The sequence below is a fragment of the Triturus cristatus genome, chromosome 4_1 (genome assembly GCF_964204655.1).
Source record: "Triturus cristatus chromosome 4_1, aTriCri1.1, whole genome shotgun sequence".
NCBI lineage: Eukaryota > Metazoa > Chordata > Amphibia > Caudata > Salamandridae > Triturus > Triturus cristatus.
This window is the reverse complement of record NC_140585.1, coordinates 957,517,553-957,540,809: the sequence shown is the minus strand read 5'-3', so window position 1 is coordinate 957,540,809 and position 23,257 is coordinate 957,517,553. Positions and strand designations below refer to the sequence as shown.

General features: G+C 46.0%; 1 protein-coding gene across 3 annotated transcripts in view; it reads right to left on the bottom strand.

Annotated features, from left to right (window-relative positions):
• CAPS2 (calcyphosine 2) overlaps window positions 1-23,257 on the bottom strand; it is an 825,864-nt gene that overhangs the window by 682,244 nt on the left and 120,363 nt on the right. For 2 of the 3 annotated variants that reach the window (XM_085653843.1, XM_085653845.1), the window contains exons 5-6: window positions 17,282-17,401; window positions 1,319-1,360 (exon numbers count right to left, since the gene is read on the bottom strand). In XM_085653843.1, the coding sequence (XP_085509969.1) occupies window positions 1,319-1,360; window positions 17,282-17,401 (162 nt within the window). The remainder of the gene's footprint in view (window positions 1-1,318; window positions 1,361-17,281; window positions 17,402-23,257) is intronic. The other variant, XM_085653844.1, reaches the window with a different exon arrangement.

Sequence of the window (23,257 nt, the reverse complement as noted above, 5' to 3'; positions counted from 1 at the left end):
TCTTCCACCTCCAGTAGAAGTCGGATTTCTGTTTTGTGCTTAGGAAGGGACAGACTATTAATTAAGCCAAGTTTCCAAGGCTTGGTCTCTGCTTGTGTAGTTTGATTTTGTGTGTTACATTTATCCAATACGCTTCGCTCATAGTTACAGTGGGTGCAGACTTGAACTCCCGCCATACAGCTATCGACTTGCCAACTGTGGTCACTGCGTTTTGCACAGAGGGTCCTAAACGCCAACAGCTGTTAAGTTGTATACTGAATGCGTTTCTGCTGGATTTGGGCAGGGTTTCTGGTCATGTTTGGGGGCGGAAGAACGCAGACGGGCTTGCCTTTGGCGCACCAGCGGCCTGCCCGCTGCGCGATTTCGCTGCCCTGACGTCATTTGATGTGTAAGGCGTATGCAGACTAGCACGCCAACCTCTAGCACTGCCGTGCGCACTCTATGGTAGAGAGGGGTAACACTACCTCTCTTCTACTCTATGATTTTCGGTCCACCGTGCATGATAGAAGGCTTTGTTTTCGCCATCGCACCTCAAGACTAGTAAGTCTGAACAGTTAAAAATATTTTAAAAAGCTTAAAAAGGATTGGGACTGCCTAATAAAAACAGCGTGACAGCCTTTTAAGTAGTGACACTTCCGGGCTTATGCAGAGCACACTCACCTCATGTTTACAGACAGCAAAAATAGAGAAATCAAGTGCATTTTAACAGCAGTGAACAAAGGATGCGTACAAAGGATCACCTAGTCCTTATGGGAGGCAGAAAAGGGCTCTAAAAAGTACACAACCTGTAAATCACATCACTGGGAGAGGTAAGGTAATCGCAAAAAGAAAAAGAATGGTCCACATCACCAGTTTAGTATCATAAGTGATTGTATGCTCAAAAGCTGTCAAAGACAGAAAGCACAAGATGTAATTCTACATAGAGCCTTCCAGGCAAAAGGACACAGACTCAGTTCTTGTAGGAACCCTTCAGAGCTTAATATGACTTGCCTGAATTAGTCTAAATTATCAAATAAACCAGCTGAAAAAAGTGCCTTACTTAAGCAACAACAGAGTTACTTGATTTTTTTTATTTTCCATTGGCCATTGACAAATTCCAGGATAGACATCTTATTGGTACCCTTTTACACAATCTGGGATTATGTTTTTTACAGCACATGCTTCACATATTCAATTTGATCTGCCCGCCCACTTCATGGTTAGGGCTTGAAATCGACCAAGCTTGACAAAGAATTCAAAATATAAATGGTCATTAAAATCTATGGCTACGGAAACTTTTCAATATATTCATGTCTGCAATATAAAAATGTCAGATTACCTCCATTTTCCTCTCACTGTTTTTTTTGACCCCCTGCGGAACCTTTGAATAATAAAGAAAAATGAAATAATTTAAAAAGATCAGTCATTGACACATTTAATTTTTCATAAGATATATATTTTTTTGTTACAAAAAGCTGTTTGTAGTGATTATAAATATTAAAAACAACCACTTTCCCAGCCTTCCAAACAGATGCGCTGAATGACAAGACAGAGGCGAAAGGTTAGGTATGTCTCAATCAACAACAATATTGGTGACTTGAGAATAGAAGTTTGTGCAACTGATGTAGAATTCATGTAAACTCCACCTCCTCATTTATTTCCTTAACACAGAGTCTTTGCTAGACTCCTTCATCAGAATGACCATTTATTCGGCAAAGGCAATTTTGTATGCATCCATAAATATTTGATTAATTAATTACAACTTAAGCCGCACATTAGAAAATCTTTCTATTTAAAAATGTAACTAAACACCCATAAATAAAACTGAAAAATGTTCTCTTCACACACCATCTAATCTAAGACGTTCTTCTCTAGCTATCAATGTATCTTAAACTAGACGTCCCTTTTTTTTTTTAACAATAGGTACTGGAAATATCCTCCCCAGGAGGCTGCAGAACACCAGACCTAACAACCCACCCCTCCCCCCTCACTCTTCCCCCAACCCTGTACCACACATCCCTGGAGAAACGATATGCATTTGTACAATAAGAGGAGTCCCGCATCCATAACAAGCTAATACATTAGATCGGTGAGTCACTGATAAACGTTCAAGAGGGTCCTGATTTGCTGGTTGTGTTAAGATAGACAGGTCAATACCCCGGTATTTTGCCCATCTGGCCCAGATCTTCCCATGTTTTTGTGGGCAGCCTGAAACACTTCCACTTCAGCTGACATACATTTATCTAAGGCTGATTTCCATGCTGCAACCCCTGTGGGAGAGGAGGCCTTCCAATGCTGCGCAATGTCTCGCATGGCTAAGGTGAGGCCCAGGAATAGGAGGTGTCTTTTGTATCTGTTACCCCCGATATCATCTGTGCTGTGGAGAAGTGTCAGCCTCAGGTCCGCCGGGATGTCCCACGCCAACACCCGCCCCAAGCGGGACAGCACTCCCGACCAAAAGTGCTGTAGTGCCCCGCAACTCCAAATGGTGTGAAGAAACGACCCTTCATCGGAGTTACAGCGGAGGCATGTGGGGGACAGCCCCCATCTTCCAGAGGCAAAGGCGAGTATAATAAATTCTGTGGAGATATTTGAACAGGATCAGCCGTTACCTGGTGGAAACAGCAGAATACCAGGGGCTGGCAATAGCCTCCGTCCAGTCATCGTCAGTCAAAGCTGGTAAGTCCGCCTCCCCCGCCGCCCGGGTCCGATTTATGTTAGTTTTGGAGTGTGTATTCAGGGTCTGATATATTTGGTGGATTTTGTGTGCCCTAGATCACCCATTAGTAGTCAACTTTCCACGGGGTGAAATTCAGGTAGTGACTGGAGGTGTTTGATCAGAGGAAACAGAGCATGGCGAAGCTGAAGAGATTTCTGAAATTGAGATTTGTGCAAGTCAAACTCCTCCTGCAGCCTCTGGAAGGATTTAAGTGTGGATCCCCGCATTACATCCCAGAGTGTAGAGATCCCTATATCATCCCATCTGCGAAACCCCGTCATGGTCGTAACGGGCCGGAGGCGCGTACCCCGCCAAAGGGGAGTGGTGCCTGTCAGCATGTCCCACCAACCCATGGACCTGGACACACGTCTCCAGATCCGTATCACTGTTCGGCAGGCCGGGGGAAGCGCCTCTAAGGACGAGTTACTGTAGAGGAGATCAAGCAGCGGGTATTCCGCTAGGAAGAGCCTTTCCACTGCATAGGCTGGATCAGCTTGAGAGTTATACAACCATTCATTAATCACCAACAACTGAGATGCCCAATAATACGCCCGAACGTCCGCCGCCGCAATCCCGCCGCAGTACGTGGATTGAATACACGTCGCTAGGGCTACTCGGACCGCCCCACCCCCCCAAAGGAATCTATTGAGGAGTGCATTTATTTGGAGAAACCATGACTGGGGAATGGGATATGGATAATTCTGTAGCCTGTAAAGCAAGCACGGCAGGGAGACCATTTTAAAAATGGCGGACCGACCATATAAGATATGGGGAGGTGGGACCACATGGACGTCCCTTTTTACTCTTTCTGTTATCCATGATCCTACTCCTCATCTAGTCTCACTTTATTGAATAGCACCACCCACAATGTATTTGAACGTTATATCTTATTCTATGGATTGGTAAAGTATATCCACTTCACCATGTTTTATGTACAGTCTACTGATACCTTCTGGTAGACAGTGTTCTATATGAATGCTTTAGTAAATAAATATACCACACAACGTTGATGCTTTAATCGGCAACATAAGGAAATACACATTACTATATATATTTCAACAGCTTAGAAGTACCGAAGTCATCTATTTTTGAGGATTCTAGCTGACAACTGTTAAGTAATGAGTTTTCACCTCTATTTATGAAAAGTTATAAAACAAAATGAGAGGAAAGCAAAGAAGTTGATTTTCCTCCGGAGGCCTTTTACCCTTAAATCCATGAGAATGGTAACTTTAATCTTGTGCAGAGTGGAATGAAATATTTATCAGCTTTCGGCAACATGGGGATTACATTATGATCCAAGCACATATCCTCTAGTGCACTGAGTCCCATGTAGTGGGAAAATGCAGATATAGCCAATATATCCTTTGTAAAATCCATTCCTGGGAACAGCATTAAACATCAATAGATCTAAATAATACATATGTAGAAAGGACGTTTTGAGTACATTTCGAAACTGCACAAGGTAAAATACCCCTTTTTATTGAAAGACAACACAGGGGAGTGAATTTGACAGCTGAATATGATGTTGGGTCCCTTCCAGTTCGGAATTTTAGTTAGCCACTTGCCACCAAACTTACCCAGAAGCCTCTGCCTGAGCTGCAGCGACCATTTCCTCAGAGGAGATCGGTGTAGCACAACAGAAGAAGCCAGAAAGCCCTATACACTGAGGCCACCAGGCCTGGGCTAGAGCCTACAGGAGAAGCGTGAAAGAGTACAGGTTGTCCAGGAACCAAAAGGTATCCATATATGGAACTAATCGCCATAAGCCAGCTGATGAGATGACTTGTAAGGAGCAAGTTAATTCATGGAGGCAAAGGAGACCACCAGCAGGTGAAGTGCCTGCTCTACCTGCGTGGCGAGCAGATCCCACATATGTAGCATACTGGTAAGTGGCAAGGCCAGCTACCATGCAGATCAGATGCCTATCTCATAAGCGATAGGGCATCCACTGGCTACCTCAAATGATGTCAATGCAGTGTGTGCATTAGATGTGAAAGCTTATCAAAGACAATGATGTAACACTTCCCACTCAATACCTCTTGTACATGTCTGGTGTTTTGTTTTGAAAAGTAATGAATAGCTCTGGAGTACCTCCCACCACTGACAGTGAGGGGATTTTAGGGAGTAGGAAAAAACTGGAAGGTGGGCCGAGAAGGTCAGAGCCACCCCTCATTTCTCGAACTCATTGGGTATGGAATTAATCCATAGAGGCTATGAGTGCCCATTGCATAAACTAAATTATCAAGAGTATTGAAGCATTGTTGTATCTCATTAAAGTTAGTCGATGGAATGGCAGGACCAGATTGGGAATCAAAGCAGCACTGGAAAAGTTATTTTGAGGCATTTATTACACCGGTACTAAGTGTCTATCTGTCCAGGGCAATCGGATACATTTAGGACATAATATGTGCTAAGGACTATGCAACCATCAATCTACTGTGAAGGCATGAGTCAAAATGTACGACTGAATTTTCTGGGGCTATAATCCCCCCTTTATTAGGATATTGTAGTCTCCAGGAAACTGCCTGCCACTACTCAAATGAATTTGTTTGCAATGGGGCTAATTTAGAGCGAGTCCTAGGTCGCACAGTGTGTTGCGGATCAATTTAAGAAGTCTTAGGATGGCCTCAATCAACCATTTCCAAAGTAAGGATATGTATTTATTCCGCTGTGTTTGCACCATGGAAAGGACTTTTATGAATGCCTTTGGAACTAAACTGAGGACTAGCCGGAAGTAACTCTCCTAGCAATATTAACTTCCTGCTCAATGTCTTATGACATACTACATAACTTGCGCTGCATAACTTGAGCAAAACTGATTACGTTTCTTGAAAGGAGAATAAGTGGGTCTTCCCACTGAAATGTAGACCTAGCATCTTAGTTATAAGTTAGTGTCTTTGACATTTAAAAGCCCAAAAAAAATTCTGGTTGGCAATAAACAGCAAACCGGTCACTAGGTTTCCGATTTCGAGATTTAAAATGAACAGAGGCTGTGATAATTTGAAGGAGAAATAACCATGCAGTCTGGTGGGATTTCTTGCCATGGCATTACCAGGTCTTGTGTTTTTCTTTAAAACAGTAAAGATGACACCAAAACATTTTTTAAAGCTAAGCAACAGTTAACTACTAAAGACTGAACTTTATTACTAAGAAGAGTTTGTGCTCTGGAGTTTTAAACTTGCAATTTTTGCTGCAGACATAAATGGATGGCTGAGTTATGAAAGTATCTTTTCCCAGTCATCTTAAACTTTGTTGGGGTGTATAGGAGAACCTCATCCAGCGTATCCACACTAATGGCATCTCCTACTGGGACACTGCGGGATGCCTTGCTCTGCTGAACTTTACTGTCTCAGACATTTTCCTTCAAACATTCTTCTATAGTCCAAAGGTAAGCGGAGACCGGGCCAAACCCACCTCATGTACCCGAACTATGCTCCATAGTGGTCAGCTATAACTTTTGACTTTACCGAGGTTTAGTGCAACTAGATGTCCAGGGGTGGTGCTTTGATCTTTTAGGCGCTAGTTCTTACAAACAACTTTAAACATTCACAACTCCGGTTCTATTGATTACATTTTTTTCATTTTGGTGTCAAAAGATTTATTAATCTTTCACTGTTTTACTGTTTAAGTACTGCACAACTACTTTACACATTGCCTATAAATTCAGCCTGACTGCTTTTGTGCCAAGCTACGAGAGGGTTAAGGACAGATTCATTTAGTGACTTTTTGCGGTTTACCCTGATAGGGATTTTGGTTGTTGCTGGAGGAGAGCTCACACCCCCTTAACCCAAAAACGTAACTTTTTACATCGCTGTTTCAGAGGTGAGATCCAGTACTTGTGTTTGTGCACTGCCATACAGAGATTTGTGCAACACAAAAATCCCAATGAGTAATCGGACATCAAATTAGATTTTCCTCCAAATTCTCCATGATTGGGCTCATTTGCATTTTCCAAATTCACTTCCATTTTACCTGAATGCTTCTTCCTGTGACTCTGCCTGCAAGCTGGGAGTATGTGCTCTGCAAACTGGAGAGCTACACTGAAGCTGAATTCACAGGATCCTGCTAGGAGAGGGGGCTTCCAGCAAGTAGGAACTCCAAGAAGCAGAATCTCCAGAATGTCTTCAGGGATTGGGAGGAGGCTCGCCAGTTGCAAGCCACAGCAAAGGAACAGGAGGGGGAGGTTATGGGGGAGCAGGAGAAGGCCCTTAATGCAGGTCCTTGGCTGCAACATTCAGAGGAGGAAGAAAATCGACCCCCAGGAGAGGAACTCCTTGCCACAGCAGGGAGCAGTATGTCTTCCCGTAGTCTATCTCCAGAGGAGCTGGAAGACAGAGGAGAGGGAGTTCAGGTTGCATCTAGCCAAATTTAAATTGGAGGAAGCCAGGGAGGAGGCTGCAGCCAAGAGGGCCCTTGAGGAAAATAACCTAGCCCTGGAGAAGGAGAAGGAGACTACAAAGAGGGCTACAGAGGAGGCAGCGGCACAAGGGCCCTTGAGGACAGAAACTGGCCCTGCATAAGAAGAAAGCAGAGGATGAGAGGGCTTTGGCCAAATGAAAGCTGGTCTTGGCAAATAAGGTGAGCCAGAAGGAGCTGGACCTTAAGGCCAGGCAAGCAACAGGATCCAGCAGCAATGGTGGCAGTAATCCAGTGTCCAAATGAGAGGAGAAGGTCCGCATACCCCAAGACTTCATGCCTAGTTATGTCATGGGGATGACATAGGTAAATGGTTTTCTGCCCATGAGGTAGCCCTTAGCATGCACAGGGTCTCAGAGTAGGATTGGGGAGCAAGCTTGTTTAAAGTCATGCCTATAGTGGGGTTGAACACCCTTATGATACTAGAGGTGGGGGATCAGGTGTAGCATTCTCCAATGAAGGCCATTTTGCTCATCAAGTTTGGGCAGACTCCTGAGAAATATTACATCATCTTTCGGGGGCAAACTACCAAATCAGACTTAGGTGGATTTATTTGACTGCTCCAGTAAAGCACGGAGTGGTTGGGTGAGGGGCAGCAAATTGAGTTATTTTACTGGGCTATACAATCTGATTTTGAGGCGGAACATGCCCAGTACATGATTTACAGAATTGTGCCAATACCTGGTTGCTAGCAAAATAACTGACCCCAGGGAGCTTGCAAAGGCGGCGGACCTCTGCGTCAGCACCAGTGTCTAAGAAGGTACCTGGGAGTGACCCCAGAAGAGTGGCCCAGGCTCCCCCCATGAGAGTGAAGGGGAGGTCCAGGGAGACACAGATAAGTCCCAGAATAAGATTGGGGGGGGGGGGGGGGGGGTTTGAATGCCCCTTCTGACAATCAGGGGGCGGTTCTGATGGGTGGTGGCCCATAGCACCTCATTTCCAGCCCCACTGCTCTGACTGTTCTGAGTTAGAACACAAGAAGGGAGGGTTCCATCTATCCTAAGAAACCACCCATTGGTGGGATCTATAAGCAGGTGGTCAAAATGGCCTTAGTGATAAGTATCCCCAGAGCAGGTGATGGAACATGCCGTAGTCTCCCTTAGTTGGAAGACAGACTCAGAGGGAGGGCTGGTGATCCTGAAGGTGGAAGTCGTCACTTCCACCAGGTCACAGTGAATGGGATCCCTGTCACTGCTCTGAAGCAAAACAGTGCCAGCTAGACCATGGGAGTGGAAAGGCTGGTTTCTCCAGATCAGAACCCTGGGGAGGTGTGTAGGGTGATGCAGGCCTATGAGAAGGACTTCTACACCCTATTCCTCTGGTGTCCTTGGAATGGGGTGGGGAAGTGACCCAGAAGAGGGTCATAGTTAGTCCCCAAATGCCCACTGACTGCATTCTGAGGAATGAGTTGCCACTGGTATTGATAGAACTGGGACGGGCAGCCGCCCAGGGCACCCTGACAGCTCAGGTGTCTGGGGTACCACTCCCATACAGAGAGCACAGCGGTCCAGTAAGGGAAAGGGGGTTGAAAGGCTCGCTCTGACTCCTCTTCACCCTTAGGGTACAAACACTGGCTGAGTGGCCAGTCTCAGGCTACTACCCCTGAACTGGTAGAGGGAGAGTAGAAGAAGGGTACATGATACCATACCGAGGGCTGTCGCCTTCTACTCTGAGAAACCTCAAAGCTCAGAGAACCCCTAAGAGCAGTTGGGGAACTCCTTACCAGTACCAAGGCTGGAAGTGAAACCTGCCCTAGGTCCGCACTGGGAGCCTCCATCTGAGAGTGGACAGCCTGGGGCCTGGCTCTTGACGTTGACAGCTGCCACTGGCCTCTAATTGTTGCTGCCCTTATGAACAGTTTTCTTGGATTGGAGACAGAAGTCTATCCCAAGGGCTTGAATTGGCCACATCACTTTGTTGGCCATGGTGGTACTGTCTGTTATTGAGATGCATATGTGAACAAATTAAGGTTAGGTGCTTCACAGGTGGGGTCCACAAGTGAGGAAAAGGTTTCCCCATGGGTCGGTCTAGTGGTTCAGAAGAGTGTTGACAGAGGGATCAAACTGTGTTCAGAAATGGATAGACCTAGCTTCGGCCTTTGCATTAGAGGGCCATTGTGCAGGTTCTATCACATGAGCAAGGAAGTCCATCAAGGTATTGATTACTCTACCCTGACTTTAGGCTGGAGAGTGGTTATGTTGGACCTGGCGCTTGCTGCACTTTACCACTGTTAACCAATGCTAAAGTGCTTGTGCTCACTCTCTAAAGCATGGTAAAATAGGCCTACAACTAAGTGGCAAATGTAATTGACCTATAAGCTCCTAGTAAAGTGTTAAAACATGTACTCAGGGCCGACAGCACTTATTGTGCCACCTACTCAAGTAGGCTTTTAAAACATGGATGAGGCCTGCCACTACAGCCTGTATGCAGTTGTAAACTTCTATGTTGACTTGGCAAAATAAGGCCTTTGCCAAGCCTAAACCTTCCTTTTTATTCCCCATGAAGCAACCCCTAAGGAAGGCCCTAAAAAGCTTGTAGGGCAGGATGCATGGTAGTTAAAGAGTTGGACATGTACTTTAAGTTTTACATGTCATGGTAGTGAAAAACTCATAATTTCGTTTTTCACTACTGTGATGCTTGCCTCTCGCATAGGATAACCTTGGGTTAACTCGTTACATTTAATAAGTGTTAGACCTGGCATCTTTTGGCGTGGTTTCCTCTGTCTTTTTGCATCTGACCTCCGGGTTTTAACTGTGCTGCATTTCGTTTTTGCTGGTGTTAGGACTCTGGGCACTGCACCACTGCTGACTAGTGCTACTGTGCAAGCTCTCCCTGTCTAAAATGTAATGATATTTGGTTCCTCCATGATTGGCCTATTTGATTTACTAGTATGACACTAGTATAGAGCACTGTGCGCGCACAGGGCCTGTAAATCAAATGATACTAGTGGGCCTACAGCACAGATTGTGCCACCTACATGAGTAGTCCTGCAAACATGCCCCAGATCTGCCACCACAGTGTGTGTGTGTGCAGTTTTAAACTAACATTTCGATATGGAAACCTTCCCTTTTATTATATGTAAGGCACCCCTAAGGTGGGCCCAGGGTAACCCCGTGGGTAGGGTGCAGTGTATTTAAAAGGTAGAACCTGTACTGTTGTGTTATACATGTACTGGCAGTGAAATACTGATATTTAGTTTTTCACTACAGTAAGGCCTATCTTTTCCATAGGTTAGCATTGGAGATGACTTGTAACATCTTACAAGTGTATCTGCCAATCGAAAATTGGAGTTTGGTGTCTCTGAACTCACAATTTAAAACACATTTTTTATTTATTTAAGTTGTTTTTAAATTGCAGTTCTGAAAATGCCACTTGTAGAAAGTTGGCATTTTCTTACTTTACCCATTCTGTGCCTCTGCCTGTCTCTGAATACACATCTGGGTCAGGGCGACAGTTGGGCTGTTTGTATATTCACTATAGACATTCCCAGAAAGGGAGCGGAGGTGTACCCTGCAATCCTGATGGCCCATTGTCAGGCTGATTTGCCTTCCTGATCTAGAGTGGTGGGAGAAGTTGACATTGACACCTGAATAGGGCTGTGGCTGCCCTCATACAAAGAAGTCTCCACCCCATGTAGTGTGTCTGGAGCCAGGGCAGGGAAAGGCAGGGTCTTGTGCACTACAAAGGCTTTTATTTGAGGTTTGCCTACTTCAAAGTTTGAAATGGGTATAAGCACTGGACCTATGACACTATATACTCAGAACACTTCTGGGTTGAAGACCTTCTGCCAGAAAGTAGAGCTGGATAGCTGTAAGGAGGTACTGCCAATTTGCGGTTTGCTTTGCTGTGTTGGCCTGCTGCTTGTTACTTCAGCCTTGGGAGGGAAAGGACTGGACTTTGTTTTCTACATTCTGCTTCCAAGGTTCTCCAAGGGCTTGAGTTGAACTTGCCTCCTATTCAGAAGTCCCAGAGCCACCAAAGACTCACCTACAACCCCTGGGCCCTTCTACTGAGGAGACCTACTTGCCAATTGGTACCAATTCCAGTTCCTGGGCCCTTGGGAGTGAGCTTGGGATGCTACTAAGAAGAAACCAAGGCATCAACACTGATCAACTTTGGAATTGGCAGCCATCTGCAACTCTGAAGCCATGCTGCTGCTGCACCGGGGCTGTGGTCTTTCTCAACGTGCCAACTGTGACTTGCACCTTGGGTTACGATTATGCCTCTGAAGCTCCGCCACTCCACAAGTCTTGAGCACCGTACCACCGAAGTCTGTGGCACACCACTCCGACTCAGATACCTGTGGCCTAGTCAGACATCGATGCCGTGGAAACTGAAGACTCACGGCTTGACTCTAGACAGCACACTAACGCCACTTCACAGTAAGGAACTGACGCATCACTTTCCCTGCCTGGCAGTAAAGAACCAATGCATCACCTCACCTGCAACAGTAAGGAACCAATGCTTCACAGGCCTCTGCGACGCCGCAGCTCCTCTCTGTTTTCCATCGCTTTTGCTTTTTACACCGCCTCCAAGATACTATACAGGTGTCTGTCCGACTCCATGTCCGGCTCTCGTTTCATCATTGCAAGGAAACTATCAGAGTGCAAACTAAGAAGTGTATAACAGAAAATACAAGACAACAGGAGTTTTCATCTAATCACCCAGAATCTGGAAGATTCCAGTATCCATCAGGATGCTTCAATTCAGTAAAGAGTTCAAGATTCACCTATTTAAAGACCACTACATCACAATGCCTTAACCATTCATAGTTGAGCTTCCTCTCCTATTACTCACTGACTTTGACCATGTACAGCGCTAAGCTGCATTTTGGCCAAGTTTGTCCTATTTAAATACCATGTACATACATACCTCACAAAAAGGGAAATGCATCAATGAGTGTGATGGAAACGATTTGCCAAGCATTTTTTAGATTGTTTAGTAAAAGTGTACACATTTATTGCACACTACCGCAGATAACTGGACTCTTTTATACACATTTTGCATTACTTGATTTACACAATTTATTTGCATACCCAAAGATCATACACTAACATTCAACAAGTTTATAAATCAATTTCGAGAAAGAATGATCCCTGGCCATTAAAGATTTAAGAAATCATCTTTAAACTGTTACACTGTGGTACATCACATTAATGCTGATACCATCAGACACAAAGGTAAATCCCCAACTTCATGGCACAGCAACAAATTTACAGCAACACTTTTTGAATATTTCCTTGATTATAGGTCAGAAATGTTGGAAGTTTTGAAATAGTATAGTGATAGCCTAGGCCAGCCACTAGTACCGCAGTCACAATGGCATTCAAATGGCCACACGAAAAACAAGCATTTGCAATGCAACAGGTCTCGCATTTACGGGAGTTTGAACTATTGGCATTGTGTTAGACCTGTCAGCCCTTTGGGGGGTCCCTCCTCATCATTATTTATTTTGTCCCACTTTTGCCTCAAACCCTGTTAGTATTTTTTCCTTTTTGGGAACCACCAGACTTTTTAGTATTGATGCAGATTCAGGGAGCCATTTTATCTACCCCTGGAACTTCTGTCTGAGGGCCTTAAACACAAAATGGTGGCCACCCATTGTCACCTGTGACATCACTGGAACCTACCAGCACCTTCCAGAACATTCCAGAACCCTGTGACAGTGTGAGGCAGGTTTAGAATGTTGGGAAGGCATCTCCAGGTTGGCAGTTGGAGTTGGCAGTTGGCACCTGACTGGTGAAGAGAGAGGAGCACAGAACTGAAGGAGGAAGGAGTGAGGCAACAGGGGTGGAAACTTGTGCCTGGAGTGGGGTCCAGAAACCCACCCTTGATACTAGTCCCTGCTGACTGAGCCCAGCCTGGAGCCCTGTGTGGGAGAAAGCAAGAAAAACCATCTTAAGGACCTGGACAGCCGGAACAGGCCTTAAAAGTAAAGAACAGCAAGTTCCTGACCTGGTTACTGGTAACTTCCTGAAGTCCGACGTCGAAAAGCCTGGAGACCTGGAGCCCGAGGTGGAGAAGCGGCGCTGACTGGAAAGCAGACGTCGTACCCGGAGCCGCCAGAGGTCGAGAGAGGGCGCCGACGGAGGTCGTGGAGAGTACCAGAGGTCGAGGAGGAAGTCCCCCGAGGTCGAGTGTGCGGCGTCGACGGGGGAGTGAAGTCCGCCCTCCGGAGTCGCCGGAGACCGAGGTGAAGCATGCCGGAGATCGGGAGTGGAGATCGCACTCCGGAGTCGCCGGAACCTGAAGAGAATCGTGCCGGAGGTCGGGAGTGGAGGTCGCACTCCGGAGTCGCCGGAACCTGAGCAAAGGAACACCGGAGGTCGGGAGTGGAGATCGCACTCCGGAGCCGCCGGAAGTCGACATCGAGCCAAGACTGCCCGACGTCATCGAACCGGAACCGCCTACCGGCGTCGTCAAGAACTGTCATTGCGCCGAGGCCGCCGACATCGAGCCAGAACCGCCTCACGGCGTTGACACGACTCCAGCGGCGTCGGAGCTTCATAAAAAGGGCAGTAAGTGGAATAGAGGGCGCCTAAGGCCCTGTGGAGCCCTAAGAGACCATCCTAGGGGCTAGAGAGGTGCTGGAACCAGCTTGATTGTGCCAGGGGTGAGCTGAGACTAATACAGAGGGGTTGTGTAGTGTGGGAGAGCCAGATCTCTAGATTCCCCCTTGATCTACCTCAGGTTAGGCCTCAGCCTTGTCCAAGCCAGGGAGAATACCCCTCAGGCCATCCAAATCTCTACAAGCTGGGATTGGGTCAAAACATCCCATAGTACCTCAGGAATGTGAACTGATTTTCAAGTGTCACTGTTGGCTTTTATTATTTATTGAGAGCACTGTATTTATTGTATTCATCCTATTTATTGCCCCACAGTATTTATTGTTTCACAGTATTTATTGTCGCACAATATTTATTGTCTCGCAGTATTTATTGCCTCATAATATTTAATTGCCAGTTATGTAATGCACTTATATTTATGCCTTGATTATTTATGATCTACCTTATTTATTGAATCGTTAAGATAGTATTTATTTGACGTACCCTTCCACAGGAAAAGCCTTGTGTACTGTGATTGTATTATTATTTATTTAATCAGCAACTAAGAGAAAAGAAGATAAAGAGATATATTTTCAGTATAATTTTTAAGGTGTAGTGTCGTTTTTGGAACGGATGAACGCATGGTTATTGTGAGGGTGTGACGTATGCTTAACACGGTGCCTTCCTTCCCGCTCGAGCCAAGCTACCACAGTGTGTCTGGGAGAACACCACCACCCTTCCGGTGTGGGAGTGTGTTTTTCTAACACATTGTATATGACAGTTCCTTTTATTTATGTTTTGGTATTTGAATCATAAATAAAACGCATAGTCATTTACAATGCCAATAGCTTAAACTTGCATAAACTTGAAACCTATTGCATTACAAATGCTTATTGTTAAAGTAAATAAAGTCCCTGGGGCACAGAATTGGCGTCCCAAGGAAGAAACACCCTAGAAAGTTTGGTAATACCACAAACATACCTGTTTGTGTGCATCCATAAAGTTTTCCACAGCTCAATCCCACCATGAAAATGGTTTGAGATGTACTCCTGCCCAGAGCAATATTAAATACATTTCCAGAGGTGGAATGAAAAGGCAAAACCTCCAAAATTGTATGCTATGTAAATTTATGCAAGTAGGAACGCTTACACATGGTCATAAAGGATTAATGCTTAGAATTTGCGAACTTTCCCTGGGGTGCTGATAGAAACATGTGTGAATTCTCAAAAAGTTAGAAATGTAGTCCAAGCGTGGTCAGAAACCTATGGGATAATGAAAGTGGGGAGAGAATGTGGCGTAATGGCCAGAGCTAGTGAGCCAGGTTTGAGTCTCATCGTTGGCTCAACATCCTGTGAATCAGGGCAAATCACTTCCTCTCCCTGTAAATGAATGCGTCCTTAACTGGTGCTCATGATTAGCGACCAGCTCCTCAATTTCAGATGTAAATTCAGGCACTGGCGCTCCAACCCAAGAGGAGGTATACACGCACAGTCATTTCACTTTCCATAATGCGTTGTGACAGGTTTAGGCTCTTGGCACATGGAGTCTGTTAGTCTGAAGAGTTTTTCATTGGCTTAATCAAATTGACGTTGTAGTGTGTAAACAATGAGCCTGCCAACATTTTGGTGTAACGCTAATGGAGTCTCTGTATGGTTCATCGCAAAAGGGCCTTCCGCTATGAGCTACGGACAAGGAAAGAAAGATTTCATTTAATGTCTATGATTAGTGCAGAGAAATGAACCAACACAGCGAGGGCGGGCGAGCAGTTAGAGATGGCCTACAAGGGCGGGCAAGCAGTCAAAGGGGGCCCGTCCATCCACAGAGCTAGGCTCGGGCTCTATGGTAGCCCTGCAGAAACACCATATCAAAGGCAGGAGGGTACGGGAGGGGTACGGCACTCGGAGTACCAATTGTGCACGTGGTAACGCTGGTGAGAGATGAGAATGCCCGGGGAGGTGAAGGCCTGGTCTGGTGTGCAGCAGCAAAGCTCGGACTCCATGGAACTGGAATTAACTCTGGGGGAGGAGTTTGGTGCGGGAGGCCCATGTAGGAACAGCTTGGCGCCAGCAGAGAAGGGTGCACGTGCTCTGGGGAAGTACTGGGGGAGCACGCATCTGGTTTCAGGGACCAAGGGACACCGAGAGACCCATAAGGGTGGGATGCCAGCACTTGATTAGCAAGTCATGGTGGGACGCACGAAACCTGCACCAGACATACTGAATACAGGATTCCCATCCTCCGAACCTGGTGAGCAGACCTGGTGGAAACTGCGGCGCTGAAACGTACGCTTGGTGGTTCATGAAGCCCTGAGGTGAGCAGCGGTGAGAGGCGCCAATTTGTGTTGTGAGTGCCGAGCGGCGCTACATCTACCGGCCAACTCGAGCAGCCGTGAAAGTGAAAATGATCGAGCTAAGGACACGATAATTAAAAAGACATATGGCTCCTGCGCGTGTGCGCCTGTAGACACTGAGGGTATGTCTGCGTTTCCCTTGCGGGAACGAGCAGCAAGGCACGATAATTGCTAACAGATGGCGCCGCTGCTCGCTCCCGCAAGGAAAACACCAAACGTGCACGAGTGCCCATAGACAGCAGTGCAAACATGCACGAGTTTTAACAAAAGTGCTGAGCGATGACAAGAGGTCTCTCTAAGCAGCACTTGAGTGCTGCGTAGGCGAGACCTAAAGGCGTTCAGCCCAATTTATTTGTCCAGATTAATTCTGAACAACCCAACAGAAATATCACCCATAACAAACTGGGCTAATGAGGAGTACACAGACTCAAGACAAAGATACTTCTAAATAATAATAACATTTTATGTTTATCTAACAGCTGGCATAGATCCTCCACTGGGTAAGGCCAGCTGTAACACAATTCTTTGTGGACCTTAAAATAGGTAGAACAAAGCAAAAGTAGAACGCTGAACCTTGAACCTTGAGGAGCAAAGCATGAGGGGTGCATCACTTGCAATACAAGTCCAGAATTCAACTATCAGCATGTGATCTTCCAAGAACAAGCCACTCTAGTCCCCCTAGGCACCTTTATGGCAAAGCAGAAAGGTTTAAACACTGTAGGATAATGGTCTGATGAACATCATACAAAGTGGACATGAAACTAAAGTGGAACACAGAAGTTATCCGACACCTGTCTCTCATCAAAACAAGATATTGTCGATGGTAAACCAGAGTGAAACAATCCTTTTGGCACGGATTGAATCTGCACTAAACAAATTAGGAATGAGAAAAAAAATGAAATTATATTTCATTTGGAGGGTTCTCAGTCCATTATTTCAGCCAGATGGAAGGTTAGAAAGCAACCTACAACTTAGAGAGGAATTCTTCAGAAATGTTTTCCTTTTTCTTTGGACAAAGGAATACATCCTGTACCACACTACTGCTGCATTCATTCTATTTTGAGTGTCTTATTTTGCCATGAATGATAAATGTAAGTTGTGTGGATGAGTCTGCATATACGAGTTCTCCCATTAGGTTTAGTAAAGGACGTTATTCACTGTAATTTATAATTAACGTATGAGGTTACCGATTAATATTAACGGCACAAATTAACTAGGACAATGAATGTGCGCAAGTACCATGCTAACGCAATTTATTATGAAAACACAAACCTGTTGACCCTGATAATGCTGTGCATATGGGGTTTGCATTGGTGATCCCCAGCTTATGGTTGAAGAAGAATCTGGAGGCCCCAAACGGGGATAATTTTTACACAGCGGAGAATAGAGATCCTGTTGAAATACATGAGAAAAACAGAAAGTGATTATAAATCTGTGGTACATACAAGCATTAAAAAGATAAGGAGTTGCACCTTATCTTGCTGTGGTACATGTTACCACAATTTACAATCTACCCCTTACACAAGGTATAATGACGAGCGAAAACTTAAATACCATATAAGCATGGGGATACATTGCCTCATCAGTTATCTTCAGAGATGCAAAATCATGTAAACCAAAGCTTTCTTTGTGACTGGAGCTGGGCAATTCTTTAGTGGTACCACCAAGTAACAACAGTTCTTGGGTAATCAATTATTGTAGGTGAAAGTCCCAAATATTACCAATCACATAGAATGCCCTACTTTACTGGTCTCCCAGAACTACCCAACATCATGAAGGGACTGAAAATGAAGAGATTTTAAAGCCTGCCTAACACAACAAAGCGTTTGACCTTATTTCAAATTCACAATGAAGCATGAACAAAAGGAATATGCAAAAAAAATCCATGTTGCAGTGTTGTATATTTCCAACTGGGGTTTTCGTGGGGAGTAGCGACTGGTGTGATTGCCTAAGACTCTACGACTTTGATCTCCTGTGACGATGGTTGCTCAGTAAGGCCACATTGTACTCTAGATCACTAAATTTAAACACAGTTAAATTTAAGGCTCCCTTCTCTTCATGCCCTTCCACCATTAGTAAGACATTGCGAGTCTGAGATAACTTGAACACTGTGTGACTTCTCCACATATTCACAAAGGCAAAGATTTTTTTTAAAGATCATTTTATTGTAAACATAACAAGAAATAGGCAGATAAGCAACACATCACATGCATCATAAAATATTGATACAAGAAGGAAAGCACTAGTCATACAGCATTCCAAAGTAGTCTCCGCACCAACCCACCGCCTTTCTGCTTCTTAGATAGTAGCCAGTGGATTGGAACATGCAGAAGGCACTGTCCCAGAGACAGTTCTAGAGACGGAATCAGAAAGAACACCTATATAGTAATTCCATTTACCCCATATTTTCGTCCATTTCTGAGGACAGCCATGGCTTTTATAAATCCCCTTCTCAGCTAACATGCACCACTCCATGTTCTGCTTCCAATCTCTCAACTGTAGTGCCTGCGCCACCCTCCACTGTCAAGCAATGTTGCGTTTCGGCACCGCCAGCCCCAGGGTCATCCAGGTTTGCTCCATATGGATTAGATCAGTTACCTCCCAGATATTTACACCATTTCACAGAAACTGTGATGGTACTCCCATACAGGTCGTTCAAGCAAGCCACCACTCTTCCCAGTAGTGCTGTTTCACTGAGCAGCTCCAAATTATGTGTAAGAAAAAACCCTGTTGTCCACATGGTTTACGGCAGCTTGCGTCAGTTGCCCTACCCATTTTTACCGTATTTGTGCATGCAAAGTATTTTCAAATGCACCAGATGGAACCAGGCATTGATTGCAACCTCTCTCTGGGACGCTAGGGCTTCCGGCCATTCATCATCTTGCAGGCCCTCCAAGTCTCACTCCCATTGGTGCCTCAAGTGCAGGAGAGTATCTGGTGAATTATTAATCATTTTTTTCGTATATGAGGAAATTCGCCTTGTGGTGCATGGGGTTGTCTAGCAACCTATCCCATAGGGGGGAGAATTCAGGGATTTCCTCTCCCTTGGGTAGTGCGGCCTGGAATGCATGTTACACCTGGAGGTAGCAAAAGGTCTCAGTCGGAGCTAATTGGTAGTCTCACTGTAACTCTACACTTGTGTCCAGACAGCACCCACCCTGGAGATGCCAATAAGATTCCATTTATCAAAGCCGGATTGTGTCCCAAGAGAGCCCAATAGTTCAGAGTCCCACAAAGGAATGGCCGGAGTGATTTCGTCTCTTCAACGAAGCTTGCAGAGTGCCAGATGGCCACTGTTACCACTGTGGGGCCCCTGAGGCTGGCGTGACATGGGTTAGTGTAGAGCGCCCTAAAGTGTACCCCCAGCTGCATAATCTGTCTATCTATTCGAATTGCATGTCCATCAGCTGTGGTGTGTGCCCAGTGATAAAAGGTGGTAAGTTGCATTGCCCAGTAGTAGTTTTGGATGTCAGGGATGGCAGTTCCTTCATCTTACCATCACCTTTTCGATTTATTGATTGCTATGCATGCCGGAACCCCATCCCAAAGTAGTGTTCTTACTTTGCTCTCTATTGCTTTAAAAGAAGTTGCAGGGACCAGGTAAGGTATGTTATATACGGCGTAGAGAAAGCGGGGTAGGGTCATCAATTTGAAAAGTGTGGCTCTGCTCAGGAGTGACAGTGGTAGGGCTCTCGAGTGCTGGACATCACTCTGTAGCTGTTTAAGAGGTGGCTTCAAATGTATTCATAGAATATGTTTGGGACAGTAATGACGTGAATTTCGATATATCGAAACTTGTCTGTAGCGATTTTAACCTCACACCCCTGGGACAGTCGCGGTGTCCATTTGTACAGAATGCAGATCAGGGATTTTGACCAATTAATTAGTGTAGCCTGAATAGCAACTTAACCGGGTAAGAATTTGTAGTATTCTGTCAAGAGTGAAGGCAGGTACTCCGTTTGGGTTCCTGGCTTTTCCGGATTTTAAACCTCGTGTAGCCCTCGTAATTTTGTCCTCAGTGAGGTCCGCTTCCAGAAGGTCTCGGTCCTCACTAGAGAGGACTGGAAGCTGTATATCAGCCAGGAGTTAGTGGGATTGCTCAGCTGTAGCCGTCTCAGCTGAGGAATAAATCTGGCTGTAGTCTGCAGCAAAGCCCTCTGCTATTCCCTGTCTGTCTCTCTCTCGTACACCCTTTTCAGTCTCAATTTCCAATACCCCGTGGGTCGCTTGCTCTTGCCTGCATAGCCATGCAATGGGTTTCCCAGCTTCATCTACTTCTTTATAAAGGCAGTGCTGAGTAGCGCTATGTCTTGCGCTGGCGGCCTAAGATTCTACGTCACTATCCTTTTGTTTAAGGCTCAGGGTGTGTCCGGTGTCCCCGTGGTCCTGATCAGTCAAGATGTTATAGAAGTTCTCTCTCTTTCACCTCCAATGTGGCCCTGGTACCCCTTGTGTGTCCCACTATCAGTTAGAGGCCCTGCCCTTCAATAACCGCTTCATAGGCTCCCCATAGGGTTTGCGCAGAATCCTCAGAGGCCACATTTTCCGTGAAGTATCGGTCCATGGCTTCTAGGAGGCCTTCTCTGATTATGGTAATTTTAAAGTACCATGGATTAAGTGTGATTTCACGTGCAGTCATCAAGGCCATAGATGGCCCATAATGAGGAAAGGTCAGTAATGCCTCTAGCCAATTGTCAGACCTCCTGGAATCTAGGGAGCTGGACCGCCAGAGTGAACAATTAGACAATGCGCGAAAGACTGCCATGAGCCCCTGAGTAAAAAGTGTAGTGCTGTCTCGTAGGATTGAGTGAGCGCCATGTGTCTATTAGAGCCAGCGCAGACAGGACGCCAGCAAGTGGGCATTGAAGGTCATCTGAGTGGCCAGTGGTCCTAACCCCACCCATCAACAGTCCCCCATTCGGCAGGTTGAGCAGGACCGTGCTCGGGTCTGGGAGCAGGCTGTTGTGGAGCTGTTGCAGAAAATAAACCAAAATTAAATTAAATGTTGTACCCTTCCAAGTACCCCTTAAGGCCACATACCAGGCGTGTATGTGTCAGGCCAGGTTTGGTGAATGGTAAGCAGCAACGAATTCTTGAGCAGGATCCCCACCTCGGTAGAGCAAGTGGTGTTTCCCGCATGTGCAACCGTTTTGTATCCCCACCTGTCCAAAGCATGGCAAGCATTATCCATAAAGTGTGTCTCATGGAGGAGTACAATGTCTGGAAAGTGTCTTTTTATGTATTGCAATACTACTCCTCTCTTAATTTTATACCCCAGGCAATTGAAGAGCATAAGGCAAATGTGGTCTTTATTTAGTGTAGTGGCCATATGTGCATGCATGGCACGGGTGTCACCCCTGTACCCCGCTGATTAGTGTGAATCAAAGGGCGGGCATTGACCCCTACCACTGGGCTCCATGAACTCATAACTGTGATTGTGTCGTGTGACCTGCTTTCTGCAAACAATCAAAGATTAGAGACAAACAAAACCCCCAAACCAGCCCCCCCACCCTGCCTCCCAGCACAAAATTGAAACTGCCCGCCTCCCAACACTGCAGAGTGCCTGTTGCCCCAAACTTAAACTATAGGTGACAATGTTAACCCCCGAGATGCACTCCACCCACCCCCCCAAATCCAAACAGATCAAGTGTTACCAGAGTCTGCCATCTTCAGTTAATGGACATGTGTTCCTTACCACCACGGTTTCTTATCACCAGCTTCGGGGACGAGCCCCCATTTGTTACTAGCGTTTGGAGTGTTCAAACCCAGCTGTTGTGGGATCGCCCTCATCCGCTTCCCTCAAATCAGTCTTTTCGGGGCTCCTGTTGACTCGCTTAATTACTTGGGCTTTGCGCCAGGGTGTGTGGCTGACGCAAAATGTGGGGCTTGTGATGGCGGGTCTTTACGCCGTTATCTCGTCGCTGCTGTCAGGAAGGGTTTATTGAGTTCATCCCTCCCACCAATCTCCGGCCACCTAGCCATTACCAGGACACCTCTGGTGATGTAAAGTGCCAAGTCTTTCCATTCGCGACCACTCTTATTTGTGCCAAAAACATCATGGAGTATTTAAGTTCTTTTTCCCTCAGGGACTTTTTTACTTCAACAAAGCTTCTGCATAATTTTTTAACTCTGACCGTGAAGTCAGGGAAGAAGGTTACAGTGGCATTGTCCAATTTGACCAGTGGGGCACTTCGTGCGGCCTGTAGGATCACGTCTCGGTCACGGTAGTTAAAGATGCAAGCAATAATCATACGGGGTGGAGCCCAGAGTTTCGGAGGGGCCTCCAGCATTTGATGGGCATATGCAACTGAGAAGTAGTTGGGAGAGGTCCTTGGGTTGCAATTGCTTTAGTACAAGATCTTCAACAAAAAGGTCTGCTGCTAGGCGATTCAATCGCTCTGACACCCCCGTTATACATACATTACTTCTTCTCAAGTGGCTGTTTCGGCTCGGAGTGTGCAGAGTAGGTTCTAAGCTTCCATCGTCCGTGCTTCCGTATTGCACAGGTCTGCCCTCATCAGCATGACTTCTGGAGACTGAATACATTTTTGCCTCCAGGGAGACACAATTGCCCTGCAGCTCTGCTATAATGTATTTAAGGGTGAGCCCGTCATCGGATGATGCCTGGTCAGGGGGGGTGCACTGCTTCTCCACTGCTGCAGCCTCCGCTTGACCCCAAGGAACAGTAATCGTACCTACTTTCGTTAAAAGCGCTCACGCATTTTTTACTCCATAGTCACTGCGTTCAGATGTTACCATGCTATGTGACTGAAACAGGTGGTGGGGGGGGATGCCAGAGGTATTTGCCACCAACAGTCAAGTGAGTCAAGGTGTGTCAGGTGTCCCACTGTGGCCTGATGGGTTTCCCTCCACTCTGTCCCGTGACTCCCTTTACCTCTATGCTGCAGGACAGGTTTGAAGGGCTGGGGTCCAGGGCACCTCCTCTCCCGTGGGGGAGGGGGAATTCTCCCAGCCCAGAATACTGGAGATCATTGTAATAAAGCTCCCAGGCTAACATGTCACTAGTGTGGGCCCCTAGTAGGTTCTCAGAGTCACTGTATCAGGCAGTTCCTTAATGTTTAGGAGGCGGTCAGAGTCTTCCATTCCAGACAGTAAGGCAGGTAATCCTGGTCCACCAACGCTGCTGGGCAGATAGCAGACTAGGGCCCCATCTTCCGGGGATGGATCAGGGGCACACCGGCCTCACTTACCCCCACAGACCGGCATTAATCATGCCCCGCCCATCCT